This window comes from Narcine bancroftii, chromosome 3, assembly GCF_036971445.1.
Source record: "Narcine bancroftii isolate sNarBan1 chromosome 3, sNarBan1.hap1, whole genome shotgun sequence".
NCBI classification, from domain to species: Eukaryota; Metazoa; Chordata; class Chondrichthyes; order Torpediniformes; family Narcinidae; genus Narcine; species Narcine bancroftii.
Genome location: NC_091471.1, coordinates 3,080,929 through 3,096,632, shown reverse-complemented (window position 1 = coordinate 3,096,632; position 15,704 = coordinate 3,080,929). Strand labels below are relative to the sequence as shown.

The 15,704-nt window shown below is 40.8% G+C and overlaps 1 protein-coding gene across 5 annotated transcripts in view; it reads left to right on the top strand.

Annotated features, from left to right (window-relative positions):
- The first annotated feature begins 1,368 nt into the window (after window positions 1-1,368).
- Window positions 1,369-15,704, top strand: part of LOC138756934 (uncharacterized) — a 99,414-nt gene continuing 85,078 nt past the window's right edge. For 4 of the 5 annotated variants that reach the window (XM_069923389.1, XM_069923386.1, XM_069923385.1 and 1 more), the window contains exons 1-3: window positions 1,369-1,548; window positions 4,640-4,844; window positions 9,419-9,533. In XM_069923389.1, coding sequence (XP_069779490.1) covers window positions 1,390-1,548; window positions 4,640-4,844; window positions 9,419-9,533 — 479 coding nt within the window. In that variant the 5' untranslated portion in view covers window positions 1,369-1,389. Of the gene's footprint in view, window positions 1,549-4,639; window positions 4,845-6,904; window positions 7,084-9,418; window positions 9,534-15,704 lie in introns of those variants that run through there. The other variant, XM_069923387.1, reaches the window with a different exon arrangement.

Here is a 15,704-nt window from a genome sequence, read left to right as displayed (position 1 = left end):
TAAAAGTCCTTGATCCATAGACAAATAGATCTGGAAAATCCTAAGTCAGTGAGTTTCCCAACTAATCTGCCTGGAATAGCAGTATTAAAAGCAGAACTAAAATCTATGAAAGCAACCTCACGTAGTCTCCCTGTTGTTCTAAGTGAGTTAATGCTAAGTAAAGAACATTGGCAGTACTATCCAGAGTAGACCTATTATCCCTGGAAGCAAAATGGTGTGGATGAAGGTGTATTTGAGAGTGGCTTAAATGTGTTGCAAAACCAACCTCTCAAAGCACTTCATGATGATCGATGTTAAAGCAACCAGACAGTAGTCGTTAAGGCCCTTGATAACCTTCTTAGGCAGTGGGATGATTGTCGCAGCCTTTAGGCATGGTGAGATGATAGATTTTGACAAGGACCTGTTGAAAATCTTAGTGAAGACCTCAGAAAGACGGTTTGCACCTCCGTACAAGGCAGTGATACAACCAGCCACAATACTCCCCACAGTACACCTCTAGAAGTTTTTGTGTCTTCGGTGACGTATCAAATCTCCTCAGACTCCTCACAAAGTATAGCTGCTGGCAACCCTTCTTTGTGATTGTAGCGACGTGTTGGCTACATGGAATACTGCCGTCGGAGAGCAGGAGCAATCAAAGACCCACGCCACCCAGCACATGCTGCTGCTACCATCAGGAAAGAAGTATCGGTGCCTCAAAACCCATACCACCAGGTTCAGGAACAGCTGCTACCCCTGCACCTTCAGACTCCTCAACAACAAACTCAATTGAGGACTCATTTAAGGACTCTCACTTTTACACTTTATTGATTTTTTTCTTTTTATTGCGCACAGCTTGTATTTTTAAAATTTGTTTACTTGTGTAAATTGAGTACAGTTTTTTATACACTGCCAATAATTGGAATTCTACCTGGCCTGCAGGAAAAGGAATCTCAGGTTGAATGTAATGACATGTATGTACTGAGACAATAAATCTGTTTCTGATCTCTCTACCTCCAGCATTTCTGTGTGTTTTTACCAGCTACTTGCCTCGTCTCATTGCCTGCCTTATGCTGGCTACCTTCCCTCTACACGCTCAGTCCTGATGCAGGGTCTCAACCCACTACCTCCTTCCTGCCCTCACAGATGCTGCTTGACCTGCTGAGTTCCTTCAACACCTAGTTTTTTGCTCCTGTGTCTTTCAAATATGTGACATAACGTTCTTCCTTTAATTTCTGTTTTCTCACTTCCCCTCCAAGAAAGTGGAGAAAGTTCACAGTGGGAATAAAATAAACAATCAGAATTTCCAGTGAATAATGACTGTTCATTAAGCCAGGTGTTTGTATATTTTTGTTCCCTCTGCTCATCAGCTTGGCCTCCCTCCCTTCTTGCTGTGGACAGCCCCTTCCATTGATGCAGTGTGTTGACTTGCAGGTGATCGCGACCACACCACCAACCTGCTATGCCTTGGAGGAGCCCATGAGCCAGTCCAGCAGCCCTGGCAGTGGCACCCATTTGTCCAACGTGAGCGGCTTTTCGCTGGGAGAGGCAATCGTACAGCGAGCCAAGCAGGTAACTCAGCAAGACAAGCCAAGTGAATCTGCATTCGATGCAGCCTATGTTCAAACCAAATTTGCAACAGTTCAGTCACTGAGCTAGACATCAGAAACCAGCCATTCGGCCCACCATGTTAATGACAGCCGTCAAGTTCAAATTAATTGTCATCTGATTTCACAAGTAGAGGTTCTACCTCTCTTATCTGGCGCTGGACCAAAGTCCTGTGGTTCAGCATGTTTTGAATCTGCTGCCGTTAGTACAAACTCCTTACAGACAGCAAGGGATTTGAACCTCGGTCCCGATCACTGGCGCTGTAAAGGCGTTGCGCTAGCTGCTACACTAACCATGCTGCCCGATGGTAATGAGAACAGAGTGTAAAATGTCCTCAGCCATGGGTGAGGCGCTGGAGGATTGGAGAGTAGCTCACATTGTTCCATTATTTAAAAAAAGCTCCAAAAGTAATTCTAGAAATTATAGTCTGGTGAGCCTGATGTCAGTAGTAGGTAAATTATTGGAAGGTGTTCTAAGAGATCGGATGTCTTCTTCTTCTTTGGCTTGGCTTCGCGGATGAAGATTTATGGAGGGGGTAAAAAGTCCACGTTAGCTGCAGGCTCGTTTGTGGCTGACAAGTCCGATGCGGGACAGGCAGACACGATTGCAGCGGTTGCAAGGGAAAATTGGTTGGTTGGGGTTGGGTGTTGGGTTTTTCCTCCTTTGCCTTTTGTCAGTGAGGTGGGCTCTGCGGTCTTCTTCAAAGGAGGTTGCTGCCCGCCAAACTGTGAGGCGCCAAGATGCACGGTTTGAGGCGTTATCAGCCCACTGGCGGTGGTCAATGCCTAGCCAGGGACTGATTAGGGATCATCAATGTGGTTTTGTGCATGGTAGGTTACCAGGAAAGTTGATGAAAGAAAGGCTAAGGCTGTGGATGTTGGATACATGGACTTTAGTAAGGTCCCACATGGGAGGTTAGTCAGGAAGGTTCAGATGCCGGGCATTCATGGTGAAGTAATGAACTGGATTCGACAAGATGTACAGGAGAAGCCAGAGGGAGTGGTGGAAGATTGCTTTTCAGATTGGAGCCCTGTGACTAGTGGTGTGTCTCAGAGATCATTGTTGTTTGTCATCTACGTCAATGATCTGGATGATAATGTGGTAAATTGGATCAGCAAGTTTTCAGAGGACACTAAGATAAGAGACGTTGTGGACAGCGAAGGTTTTCAAAGCTTGCAGAGTGATCTGGACCTGCTGGAAAAATGGCCGATGGAATTTAATGAAGACAAGTGTGAGGTGTTGCATTTTGGAAAGACAAACCAAAAAAGGACATACACGGTAAATGGTTGGGCCCTGAGGAGTGCGGTAGAACCGAGGGATCTGGGAACACAGATACATAATTCCCTGAAAATGGTGTCACAGATGGATAGGGTTGTAAAGAGAGCTTTTGGCATATTGGCCTTCATAAATCAAAGTATTGAGTACAGGAGTTGGGATGTTATGTTAAAGTTGTATAAGACATTAGTGAGGCTAAATTTGGAGTATTGTGTACAGTTTTGGTCACAGGAAGGATATCAATAAGATGGAAAGAGTGCAGAGAAAATTTACTTGGGTGTTGCCTAGACTTCAGGAACTAAGTTACAGGGAAAGGTTAAACAGATTCGGACTTTATCCCCTGGAGTGTAGAAGAAGGAGGGGAGATTTGATAGAGGTATTTCATATTATGAGGGGGCTAGACAGAGTAAATATAGATAGGCTTTTTCCACTGAGGGTAGATGAGATACAAAGCAGAACACATGGGTTAAGAATGAAAGGGGAAAAGTGTAGGGGGAACGCGAGGGGAAATTTCACACAGAGAGTGGTGGGAGTGTGGAATGAACTTCCAGCCAAGTGGTGAATGCAGGCTCAATTTTAACATTTAAGAAGAATTTTGACAGCTACACAGATGGGAGAGGTATGGAGGATTATGGACTGGGTGCAGGTCAGTGGGACTAAAACAAAATGGTTCGGGACAGACTAGAGGGGCTGAGGTGGCCTGATTCTGTGCTATAATTGATCTGTGGTTGAGGAATCTGGAATATTGGCTGCTGTTTGGTCCCATTGGTATCAAAAGGACGTAATTGCTCTTAGGAGGTGTACAGCATGTTGCCTGGCCTGGTATGCCCTAGTTATGAGGAGGGATTGGATCAAATGGGTTTGATTTCATTGAAGCAGAGAAGGTTGAGGGCGACCAGACGGAGATATGTAAAATTATGAAGGTCAACAGCAGTAAATATTTCCTTGTTGCAGAGTGTCTATAACCCATTATATAGGATGAGCTTGGATCGACAACATGGTCAGCATGAACAAGTTGGGCTGAAGGGCCTGTTTCTGTTCTGTAAAGCTCCTTGACTCAGAGACAATAATGATCTGGAACATGCTCTCTGAATGGTAGTGAGAACATGCTGACAGTTCAATAAGAAGTTGGATTGGCACTTGAAGGAATGTCATTTGTAGCACAGTGGGAAACGAAGGTGGAGGGAATAAAACTGATTTTAAAGAGTAAGCAAGTTCTCAATGGGATGAATGACCTCCTTTCATGACTTTGATTCTTTAGTAGTTCTATAATGGAAAAACATAGAAATCTACAGTACAGTTCAGGCCCTTCCACCCACAATGTTGTGCTGGCCTAATAACCTATATCCTGGAATTTCCCGAATGCAAAACCCTCCATTTTTCTCAGTTCCATGTACCCATTTAATAGTCTCTTGAAAGATTCTATTGTCCCAGACTCTACCACTATTGCCAGCAGCGCATTCCATACTTGCCTCTCCATCTCCCCCCTCCCTTCCACCTCACTTCACCTCACCCCAATGCTTGCTCCTAACCACCTTATGCCCCTTTGTGTTAGCCATTTCTGTCCTGGGGATCAATGCCTCTCATCATCTTGTACACCTCTCTCAGATCATCCCTCATCCTGTGTTCTCCAATGAGTAAAAATAAGTTCACACAATAGGAGGACATGTCCCTGGAGTAAGATGAAAGGGAACGTGTAGATCAGTAAAGCTCATTGGCTTGTTACTGTACCTAGAATTGCAAGGCACACTCACTTTCTGGTTTCCTTCTTTTCACGTAGGACATTGAGTTCTGTCCCCTGCTTCAAATGAACACAGATGCTGGAGAACTGATGTCTGCAACAGCGTCCCATCTGCTCTTGACAAGCTCAGAGTGCACGCAGACCCTCGAGGAGATCCCTACCATGGAGGAAGGAACAATCACCATGACCGAAGAAACTAGTCCACAGGGAGAATTTGGACAGTTCCAAACCCCACAAAGGTTTGGTACGTGTCTGGCAGATAAGTTGTGTGCTTTGGCCAATGCTTTCATCTTGGCCCTGTATTTTTGTTTTGAATTTTTTTTTTTTTTACAGACTCAAAGTATTTTCAACAGTCAATACAATCTTTTTCAACATTCAAAGAATGTACAGTCTGTTTTTTATTTCCCCCTCCCATGCCCTCAAATACATAACTAAACTGATTATACATTATACAAATACAAGTGGGATTTGGAGCCCCCATCGAAGACCTAAAAAAGGGAAGAACGGAATTAACTAAATAACCCAAGTAAAAAATAAAAGAAAAGAAACTAAAAGAAAAACTGAACTAAAATAGAACAAACTAAAAAAAAGGGCATTGTCTGCGCCATGTTCCATTTCCTTAACTCCCATCCTTTCCCTGGACTGGTTTTTATAATATCCATAATTCACGGGGAGGGGGAGCTAGTCAATCTACATGCCCTTGTATTTCAGATAGGGCTGCCACACTTTAACGAATGTGTCAGATTATAAATTATTTTCTCCAAGGGAATGCAATTCTGCCTTTCCATATTCCATTGTGCAGTATTGAATTGGGATTCAGATTTCCATGTAACTGTTAGACACTTCCTGGCTATCGACAAGATAGTCTTCACGGACTGAATTTGATATTTGGACAGTGGAAAACTCACATTTCCAATATCTCCCTTGTGGAAAGTCCACTTTTATAATTTTTTTCAATATGTCCCCCAGTTCTTCCCAGAAGGGTCTCACCTTTGTACATAGCCAGGTGAAGTGGACGAAGGTTCCAATCTTCACACCACACCTAAAGCACATTTTGGAAATTTCAGGCTTTGATTTGTGTCATTTTTGTGGTGTGAGGTACAGCTGGTGCAAGAAGTTATGTTGCACCCACCTGCATCTGCCATTAATCACCGTAGTTGCACTGTCCAGATACTGGTCTTGCCTCCATTCTACATTGACTCTCCCTTGTGAGACTTTGGAATATGTGATACATTTGAGAAATAAATTTACACACTTAGAATCTCTGCATTTCTAGACCTAGACAGGGTCTTAGACGGTCCCCAACTTTTCCCTTAAAAACAGATCAAATTTTCATTTTTAAATGGACTTTTTATGGAATATAGAGATGGGCATTTTACTACTCATTGTGTTGTACTGTTCCTGCAATTGTGGTGTGGAGAAACCTTGTGGGAAAGAAATGTGTGTAATGCTGTTGGAGGGAGGGCAGAGGTGGGTGGGGCGGGGTTTGATGTAAATCAGTGATGTGAAAGAGCAAGTGATAAGGTGTATGGGATGCTGGGCTTCATTTATCGAGGGATTGAGTTTAGGAGTTGTGATGTAATGTTGCAGCTCTACAAATCTCTGGTGAGATCACACTTAAGAGTGTTGTGTTCAATTCTGGTCACCTCATTATAGGAAGGATGTGGAATGGGTGCAGAGGAGATTGACCAGGATGTTGCCTGGATTGGAAAATAAGTCTAATGAGGCAAAGTTAACAGAGCTGGGACTTTTCTCTTTGGAGCGAAGAAGAATGAGAGCTGACTTAATAGAGGTCTACAAGATTATTAGAGATGCAGATAGGGAGGACAGCCAGTGCCTGTTTCCAAAGGCAGGATTAGCAAACATCAAAGGATGTCTGTACAAAATGAGGGGAGGGAGATTTTTTGGAGACAAGAAGGTTTTTTTTACCTAGAGAGTTGAGGGTGTCTGGAATACCTTGCCAGGGATAGTGATGGAGGCTGGAAAATTAGAGGCATTTAAGAGACTCTTAGACAAGCACCTGATAGGGAAGATTTAGTTTTTAAAATTTTTTTTGGTATATATAGTTCGGCACAACATCGTGAGCCGAAAAGCCTGAACTGTGCTGTAATGTTCTATGCTTTCTGAATTCCTGGACCTACTCCTGTTTTGCTGGGTGTAATCTACCTTAGTTCATCACTAGCACTGATTAAACCGCCCTCCCCACCTCCAGTCATTGTAAATATTGATGTGAGACGCTGCCTCACAAAGGGCAGCCAATATCACAAAGGACCCCCTCCCCATACCTTCATCACAATCTCTCCTCGCTGATACTTTCAGGCAGAAGGAAGTCTGATGCCTCTGGGTTTAAGAACAATTTTTCCCTTGCTCTCTCAGGCTGTTAAACCTCCCCATGCAGCCTTAATCTTAACCACAAACTACTCTGGGATGTTTGAAAAGATCTGTCTGCACTACTGAAATGTGTTTTTTTTTCTACACTAATTGTAACAGTCAATTTTTTTTCATCGATATTTTTATATACAGTATATTCAGTTTTTATGCCTTTGTATATTGTGGTAAATTAATTTTTTCTATTGTAGTTGGTTTATCTTGCATGCAAGTAAGAATCTGGGTATCCCTGTATACTGTGTAAATAACAATCATTTCTCATGGTGGAAGTTACAGTAAGGTGTTTGTGACTATTTAACAAAATTCTCTGGATTCTGGACAGGTCTCACAGAAACATTAGGGGCATTTTAGAGACTCTTGGACAGGCACATGGATAAGAGAAAAATAGAGGGTTACAAGGTAGGGAGGGTTTAGTTTTTTTGGTAGGTATATTTAGGTCTGCACAACAGTGAGGACCGAAGGACCTTTACTTGGCTGTAGTGTTTTAATGTTGCGCCATTGTTTGAAAAAGGATGTAGGCAAAAGACATATCTATAGGCCAGTTAGCTTAACGTTTGCCGTCATGAAAATATTTGAAGCTACCATTATGGAAGAATAACGAGATAGATATTGTTCCATCAGGCAGGTCCAACCTGGACTCAGGAAGGTCTGTTTGACAAAGTTACTGGAAGTTGTTTGAGGGTATAACGAGCACAGTGGATAGAGGGAAATTGGTGTATGTTTGCTTTAATTTCCAGAAGGCATTCATTAGGGAGTTGTATCGAAGACTTATCTTATAGATAAGCTTTAGGATGCATGGAGTTGGGGGTAATGTATTAGAATGGATAGAGGATTGGTTAACCAATAGAAAGCAAATTTGGGTGTTTCTCTGGTTGGCTATCAGAGGTGAGCAGGGTGCTGCAGGGGTCGGTGCTGTTCATGGTATACGTTAATGATTTGGAGGAGATCGTGTTGTGTGCTGATGGCACTCAATTGAGTGGAAAAGCAATTTGTGCAGAGAATGTGGAGAGTCTACAGAGAGATATAGATCGGATAAAGGAATGCTGGTATGCTGGCCTTTATATATCAAAGCATAGAATATAGGTGATGTTGAGACTGTTCAAGGCATTATTGGTGAGGCCAAATTTGGAATACTCTGTGCAGTTCTGGTCCCCAAGTTATAGGAAGGACATCAATAAGGTAGAGAGGGTGCAGAGAAGATTTACTAAAATGTTGCCTGGTTTGCAATATCTAGAATACAGATAAAGATGGTGACTGGGTCTTTATTCATTGGAGCGTAGAAGGTTGAGGGGGGATTTGATAGAGGTATTTAAAATTATGAGGGAGATAGATAGAGTAGATGTGAATAGGCTCTTCCCCATGAGATTGGAATGAGGGGTCATGAGTTAAGGGTTAGGGGGCAAAGGTTTAAAAGTAACACGAGAGGGAGTTTCTTCATTCCGAGAGTGGGGGCTGAGTGGAATGACCTTCCGGAAGAGGTGGTTGCAGCAGGGTCCATTCTGTCATTTAAGATAAGGTTGGATCACCACTGGTCGTAGACCAGTGCTGCATTATTTTCTGTCTTCTACGGTCCACCCAATTCTGAATCCAAGCTATCAGTCATCGTACATCCCATGCTTCTTTACTTTCTGGACCAGCCTACCATGAGGTCATTTCAACTTGCTCTCTCCTCGGCCTCCTTTGAACTGTGGAAACCAGTCTGGCCTGACAGTATGTCTTTAAAGTTCTGCCAGCCTTGGCAGCATCCTTGTAAATCCTACCATCCTCTCCAGTATGAAACATAGTATCATAGCCTTCTCTGTCTTGCCAGAACTGCCTTTTTAACATAGTGATTATATCGTAGAACATTTGAACACTACAGTGCAGGAACAGGCCCTTTGGCCCACCTGGTCTGTGCTGAACTATTAAATGGCTAGTTCCAATGACTTACACCCAGACCATATCCCTCCCTACCCCTCCCATCCATGTACCTGTCCAAATTTTTCTTAAATGTCAAAATGGAGCCTACATTCACCACTTCAGCTGGCAACTTGTTTCACACTCCCACCACTCTCTGCATGAAGTTCTGAATATCCCCTTTAAACATTTCCCCTTTCTTACACAATGTCCTCTCATTTGACTCATACAACCTCAGTGTAAAATGGCTGCTTGTGTTTATCCTATCTTTATCCCTCAGAATGTTGTATACTTCCTATCGTCACGCCTCATTCTCCGACGCTCCAGGGAATAAAGTCCTAACCAGTTGTATCTTTCCCTGTAACTCAGTCCCTCAAGTCCCAGCAAAATCCATGTCAATCTTCAATAATTTTTCTATCTTATTGATATATTTCTTATCTGATTCCACTGCCTCCTCAGGCGCTGAGTTCTGGTTGACTTGTATTTGTAATGCTGTGTGCAGTGAATGCTGATTGGACTTGTCTCTTCCAACAGAGCAGCAGGAAAACATTTTGTCCCCTGCCTTGGCACTTGTCACTGCCTGCTCTACGCAGAATGGTCTGTCACTGTCCTTGCTTCATCGCTCTTCACTGGAGTTTGCCTCTCTCAGGTAAGACCTGCTCCAAATCTCTGCGCTTTATCAATAAGCCGAATCTGGTTAGTACAGGCTAAGGCTCTCTGGTCCAGCATACTTAGGACTTGTATAGTGCCGAACCACAGACTCTGGAGGGCCGTTCTGCTGAGTCTGATTCTTGGATTTAAATTGTACATTAAATGCATTGTCTTGTTGAGTGACTCAAAGTGAAAACTTCTTTCTTCTTAGAACATATCAGCGAAGTACAGGCTCTTCAACCACAACGTTGTGCTGACCAATGTAATCCTACTCCAGAACAATCTAATCCATCCCTATCTCACACCCACAATCCTCTATTTTTCATGTATCCATGTGCCTGTCTAAGAGTCTTGTAAATGTCCCTATTGTACCAGCCTCCACCACCTCTCCCAGCAACACATTCTAGGCACCCACCACTCTTTGTGTACCAAAAAAAGTTCTTACCTCTGACATCTCCCATAAACTTTCCTCCACTTAACTTAAACAGAGGTCCTCTGGTATTTGCAGTTTCCACCATAGGAAAAAGGTGTTGTCTTATCTAAGGCCCTCATAATCTTATACTGTATATTGCTATTAATTCACCTTTCATCCTTCATCGCACCAAAGAGAAATGCCCTAGCTCTGTCAATTTTACTTCCTAAGACATGTTCTCCCCTCCCGGCAACATCCTGCACCATCTCCAAAGCACCTCCATCCTTCCTGGAACGAGGTGACCCAAACTGAATGCTATACTCCATTTGTGATCTAACGAGTCTTATGATCTAACCATATAACCACTTACAGCACAGAACAGGCTAGTTCGGCCCTACTAGTCCATGCCGTAGCAAATCCCCACCCTCCTAATCCCACTGAGCAGCACCCGGTCCATACCCCTCTAGTCCCCTCCTATCCATGTAACAATGCTACAACATTATCTCGTGGCTATTGGATTCCATCCCCGACTAATGGAGGCCAATACACGATGTGCCTTCTTAACCACCCAATCAACCTTAATTTCGACCTGTGAGATCTATGGATCTGGACCACAAGATCTCTCTGATCCTCAACTCTGTTAAGAATTCTGCTATTAACCACATATTCCACCTTCAAGTTCAACCTTCCAAAAATGCATCAATTCATACTTATCCGGATTGAACTCCATCCGCCACTTTTCTGCCCAATTCTGCATCCTGTCTATATGCTGCTGTAACCTGTGACAATCTTCTACACTATCTACATCACCTTGAACCTTTGTAACATCTGCAAACTTACTGACCTACACCTCCATCTTTTTTTACAAGTCATTTGTAAGAATCATAAAAAGAGCAGGGGTCCCAGAAGGGGCAGAACGGTTGACATAGAGGTTAGCTCAACGTCTTTACAGCAACAATGATTGGGAGAGGAGTCACGTGATGGAGTAGTGGCCGGTCAGGGAATTCCAGCCATCTCCCGAAAAGTTAAAAAAAAAAACCACACAAAGCACAAAGGTACAAGATTAAAATTTATAATAAAGTAAAAATAAAGGTGAGAAGAAAATGGCAGCGAAGAGAGAAAAGTCGAAAACAACGGGAAGAAAAGAGGAAGAAAGAATGTCGGAAGAAGAAGGTGAAGGCCTTACTTGTCCGAAGAGGCCCGCCGCGGAGAGAGAAGCCCGCTCCCGCAGGTCAGTGGAAGTCCCGGGCTCGGGACTACAAAAATGGCTCGCGGAGCCGAGAAAAAGTGCGCAACCGCGCATGCGCATGAAAAAAAACAGTGACGGGAGGGGGGAACAGCTGCGGAGTCGATCTCCACAGCTGAGAGAGACACCTGCAGCACAGCAACAGGTGCAGAACACAGACAATAACGACAACAAGAAAGAAGAGGGTAAAAAGAAAACAACAGATGGTCAACCCAGAGGAAGAAGAAGAAGAACAGGAAGAAGTGGAAGAAGAGAAAAGCAGGACAATGGATGTAGCTTTTTTTAAAGAATATATGGAATCAGTGAAAGAATGGCAATTACAAGAATTTAAAGAGATAAAAAGAAGAATTAAGAATGTAGAAGAAAAAATGAATAAAATGGAAATGGCCATATCAGAGTTAGGAAAAAGAGTGGAAAATATGGAAGAACGAGAAATAATTGTAGAAATGGAAGTAGAGGACTTAAAAGAGAAATTAGAAGAATCTAATAAAAAGTTAGAGGCACAGGAGCTGTTAGCTCAGAAGATAGATATAATAGAAAACTATAATAGAAGAAATAATATAAAGATAGTGGGCCTTAAGGAAGATGAAGAAGGCAAGAATATGAGAGAATTTATAAAAGATTGGATCCCCAGGATCCTAGGAAGACCAGAATTACAGGAAGAAATGGAAATAGAAAGGGCACATAGAACATTAGCCCCGAAACCACAACCGCAGCAAAAACCAAGATCCATTTTAGTAAAATTCTTAAGATATACAACAAGAGAAAATATATTGGAGAAAGCAATGAAGAAAGTAAGAGAAGACAAAAAGCCACTGGAATACAAAGGTCAAAAATTTTTTTTCTATCCAGACATAAGTTTTGAACTCTTGAAGAAGAGGAAGGAGTTCAATGCAGCAAAAACGATCTTATGGAAAAAAGGATATAAATTTATGTTAAAGTACCCAGCGGTACTTAAAATAGTTATTCCAGGGCAACAAAACAGACTATTCTCGGATCCAGAGGAAGCAAGGAAATTTGCAGAACAACTACAAAACAAGCAAAGAGATGAAGACATGTAATGAGAGTAAAAATGACCACGAACTATATGTATGTATGTGTGTATATATATATATATATATATACTCTTGGTGTCTGCCACATTGACCACCGCCAGTGGGCTGATATCGCCTCAAACCGTGCATCTTGGCGCCTCACAATTTGGCGGGCAGCAACCTCCTTGAAGAAGACCGCAGAGCCCACCTCACTGACAAAAGGCAAAGGAGGAAAAACCCAACACCCAACCCCAACCAACCAATTTTCCCCTGCAGCCGCTGCAACCGTGTCTGCCTGTCCCGCATCGGACTGGTCAGCCACAAACGAGCCTGCAGCTGACGTGGACTTTTACCCCCTCCATAAATCTTCGTCCGCGAAGCCAAGCCAAAGAAGACAAAAAGATATATATATATATATACATGAATGTATACGTTTTTAGAGGAAAATATATAGAGTATAGACAAGAATTAATAAGGGAGGGAAAGGGAATAGAGGGAATAAGGAGGGAATTAAAAGAATGACCTTTGTTACATATGAAAATTGAAATCTTTTCTGGGGGGGGGCTGGGTGGGGAGGAATTACGGTCACTACAAAATCAGTTGACGTTTGCGAGTGAATTCGCAAATCCAAATGGAGAGGGGAGATGTGGTTGCCCGACAAGGGATAAAGGGCAACTCGGGAGGGGAGAATGGGGTTAAAGAAGTTTTAAATAGGAGAATAAGGAAAATGTTTGATGTTTTAGAAATGTTGTCTTATAAAGTGTTCAAAACAAGAAAGCAGAAATGGATAAGAAGGAAAGGTGATGATGGAGAAACGGAAAGGGAAGATAAACAAAGTATGAAATGGCTAAGCTGAACTATATGACTTTAAATATTAATGGAATACATAACCAAATTAAAAGGAAGAAACTGCTAAATTTACTGAAAAAAGAAAAAATTGATATAGCATTTGTGCAAGAAACACATTTAACTGAATTGGAGCACAAGAAATTAAAGAGAGATTGGGTAGGACACGTAACAGCAGCGTCGTACAATTCAAAAGCAAGAGGAGTAGCTATATTAATTAGTAAAAATGTTTCAATTAAAATAGAAGAGGAAATAATAGATCCAGCAGGGAGATGTGTAATGATAAAATGTCAGATATATTCGGAGTTTTGGAATCTACTCAATGTATATTCACCTAACGAAGAAGATCAAAAGTTTATGCAAATTTTTTTTGAAGATAGCAGATACGCAAGGGAACATATTAATAGGAGGGGATTTCAACCTGAATTTGGATTCAAATATGGACAAAACTGGGAAAAAAATTAACAGAAAGAACAAAGTAACCAAATTTATAATTAAATCAATGGAAGAAATGCAACTTTTGGATATATGGAGGAAGCAACACCCAAATGAAAAGGAATATTCATATTACTCGGGTAGACATAAAACATACTCAAGAATAGACCTATTTTTGTTATCAGCTTGTATGCAAGATAGAGTAAGAAAAACAGAATATAAAGCTAGAATATTATCGGACCATTCACCCTTGATATTGACAATAGAGTTAGAGGACATCCCTCCAAGAATGTATAGATGGAGATTAAACTCCATGCTACTTAAAAGGCAGGATTTTAGAGAATTCATTGAAAGACAAATTAAAATGTACTTTGAATTAAATACGGAATCAGTGAAAGATAAGTTCATACTATGGGATGCAATGAAAGCGTTCATCAGAGGGCAAATAATAAGTTATGTAACCAAGATGAAGAAGGACTATAATCAGGAAACAGAGCAGTTGGAAAGGGAAATAGTAAATATAGAAAAAGAATTAGCAATGAAGGAAGATACAACTAAAAGAAGAGAATTGGCAGATAAAAAAATAAAATATGAAACATTACAAACTTATAAGGTGGAGAAGAACATAATGAAGACAAAACAGAAATATTATGAATTAGGGGAAAAAACGTACAAAATTCTAGCATGGCAGCTTAAGACAGAACAAGCTAAGAAAATGGTATTGGCATCAAGGAAAAAAGACAAACAAATCACATATAATCCAAAGGAGATCAAAGAAAACTTTAGAGAATTCTATGAACAATTATACCAAACTGGGAAAGAAGGCAAAATAGATGAATTTTTAACTAAAATTGAACTACAAAATTACAAATAGAGGAACAAAATAAATTAACAGAACCATTTGAAATAGTAGAAATACAAGAGATAATAAAAAAAATTACCAAATAATAAAACACCAGGAGAGGATGGATTCCCAATAGAATTGTATAAAACATTTAAAGATTTATTAATTCCTCCCCTCCTGGAAGTAATCAACCAGATTGATAAAACACAAAGCTTACCAGACTCATGTAAAACAGCAATAATTACAGTAATACTAAAGCAAGGGAAAGATCCACTCGCACCAGCATCATATAGACCAATATCATTACTTAACACAGATTATAAGATAATAGCTAAACTATTAGCAAACAGATTAGCAGAGTATGTACCTAAAATGGTAAATCTAGACCAAACTGGATTTATTAAAAAAAGACACACAACAGACAATATTTGTAAATTTATTAACTTAATTCATGCAGTAGAAGGGAGTAAAGCGCCAACAGTAGCAGTTGCTTTAGACGCAGAGAAGGCCTTTGACAGAGTAGAATGAAATTATTTATTCAAAGTATTGCAAAAATTCAGTTTACCGGAGAAGTATATTAATTGGATTAAAGCATTATATAAGGGGCCATTGGCGAAAGTGACAGTAAATGGATATATATCAGAGCAATTTAACTTAAGCAGGTCAACACGGTAGGGATGCCCACTATCACCCTTATTGTTCGCGTTAGCTATAGAACCACTAGCAGAATTGATAAGAACAGAAAACAATATAAAAGGGATAAAAATAAAAGACAAGGAATATAAAATCAGTTTATTTGCGAATGATGTTATAGTATACTTAACAGAACCAGAACTATCAATAAAAGAATTATATAAGAAATTGAAGGAATATGGAGAAGTGTCGGGTTACAAGATTAACGTAAATAAAAGTGAAGCAATGCCAATGAATAATGCGGATTTCTCAAAATTTAAGAAGGAATCACCATTCAGATGGCAAATGCAACCAATAAGATACCTAGGTATACAAATAAATAAAAATTTCGGCCATCTATATAAACTCAATTATTATCCACTAATGAAAAAATTACAGGACGATTTAGAGCATTGGAAAGATTTACCATTAACACTAATAGGAAGGATAAACTGTATTAAAATGAACATTTTCCCAAGAATATTATACCTATTTCAGGCATTGCCAATACACTTGACAGAGAAATTCTTCAAGGAGTTAAAGAAAATAATAAGGAAATTTTTATGGAAGGGGGGAAACCGAGGATAGCACTAGATAAATTAACAGAATGGTATAAACAAGGAGGCTTACAACTGCCAAACTTTAAAAATTATTATAGAGCCGCACAATTAAGATACCTA